The sequence below is a fragment of the Nothoprocta perdicaria genome, unplaced genomic scaffold (genome assembly GCF_003342845.1).
Source record: "Nothoprocta perdicaria isolate Ctin4 unplaced genomic scaffold, notPer1 scaffold_862, whole genome shotgun sequence".
Classification (NCBI taxonomy): Eukaryota; Metazoa; Chordata; class Aves; order Tinamiformes; family Tinamidae; genus Nothoprocta; species Nothoprocta perdicaria.
This window is the reverse complement of record NW_020456157.1, coordinates 7,928-9,580: the sequence shown is the minus strand read 5'-3', so window position 1 is coordinate 9,580 and position 1,653 is coordinate 7,928. Positions and strand designations below refer to the sequence as shown.

Below are 1,653 nucleotides of genomic sequence, written 5' to 3'. Positions count from 1 at the left end.
TTGACCTGTGTTGACTCCCATTGGCTCCCATTGACCCCCACCGCCCCGTGCTGCCCCCACGTCCCCCCGCCTCAGCTGCACTTGCAGTAATAGCCCCTGATGGCGTTGTTCCAGTTGTTGAGCAGGCCACGCCGCACCTCCTGCAGCCGGGGCACGGCGCCGGCGCTGAAGCGACGGCTGTGGCCCTTCTTGCTGCTCCTGTCCCACACGGTGAGCTCGCAGCGGGTGCCCACCACCAGCGAGGAGACCTTGGCGGCCCAGCCGCTAGGCATGTAGGGCACGTCGGTGCCGGGGCTCACCAYGAGCACGTTGCCGGCGCAGCACTCCTTGTAGTAGGCGCTGTTGTCGGAGTAGAGGTAGGCGCAGATGCGGGAGCCGTTGACGGTGCGCAGGTCTCCCGGCGCCGGGCACTGCGCCCCGGCCACCGCCACCGCCGCCGCCAGCAGCGCCAGCACCAGCGTCGCCATCGTCGCCCGGCCCGGCCCCGCTCGCCCGCCCCACGGATATAGCCGGCCCCAAGGCCATGGGAAGGCCGGCGGCTGGCAGACCCCGCTGGGGGGGGGGCAGGGCTCTGAGGTCGCCCCCACCCCCCAAGCAGGTGCTTGGGTGTCTCCTCCTCCTCCAAGGAGAGCGTCCAGACTTGGGGGGCCGCCATGGGGCCTGCAGCTCCTCCCTCCCTCCTCAAGAAAGGGCCCCGGTGTCCGGGTGCCCCAGGCTCTGCAACCTTCCCCCCAGACGCCAGGAAGGGACCCCCTCCCCCCAGGCAGCTCTAGACACCTTCTACCTGGGAAGGGCCCAGGTGTCCTGGTGCCCCCCTCAACCTCCCCGTTTCACTGTGACCTTCAACTCGCTCCTCGTCCCGGGAAAGGGCCCAGGTGTCCGGGCCCTTCCCCCCACCCCTGGCCTCCGAGTCCCTTCCCCTGGGAAAGGACCCAGGTGTCCGGGTCCTCCCACCCTTGTGCTGAGTTGCCAGGACCCAGCTGGGCCCTTCCCAGCCCTGGGGAGACCACGCCCCCTCTTTGTATATTAATGATCTGCAAGCCACGCCCCCTGCTCTGGTATTCGGGGGACGGGGGGGGGGCCACACTCAGCGTCCAGCCAGCCCCAGGCAACCCCCATCCCAGACTGTATCCTGGCAACCGTGGCCTGCCTGTATCCTGGTAACCGGCCCTGGCAACAGCCTCACCCCTGTATCCTGGCAACCCTCTCCTGGCAACCATCTCCTGGCAACCATCTCCGGTTGGATACCCTTGCTCCCACCCACATGTCTTGGGGGCGGTTCTGGGAAGCTAAGCAGGGTYTGCCCTGGAAGGGACCTGGATGGGAGACACCCACCCCACATTGAAGCCTAGTCCCGCCTTCATCACCACYCATTACCGCCAGGGGTTAATTAAAAAGCATTACCCCCATGAGCAGCCAAYTGCCTCATGCTAATGAGATCATTTGCATGGCAAGGCCTCGGCTTCCCTGCCACCTAGTGCGGGGAGGGAAGTGGAGATTCTCGGGTGTCTCGTATGAGGTTGAGCTCCCCACCACCACCTTGTCCCAACCCTGGCACAGAGGGGCCGGAGGCGGCTGCTGTTCACACACAAAAGGTTTAATCGCCTCCTTGGGGGAACCCGCGGGCCCTGGGGGGGGGGGCACAGGTTTTTA

General features: G+C 66.4%; 1 protein-coding gene across 1 annotated transcript; it reads right to left on the bottom strand.

Moving 5' to 3' along the window:
• Positions 1-71: 71 nt before the first annotated feature.
• On the bottom strand, positions 72-467 carry SYCN (syncollin). The gene has a single exon (XM_026052304.1). It carries the CDS (start codon positions 465-467, stop codon positions 72-74), a length of 396 nt encoding a protein of 131 aa, XP_025908089.1.
• Positions 468-1,653: the final 1,186 nt, after the last annotated feature.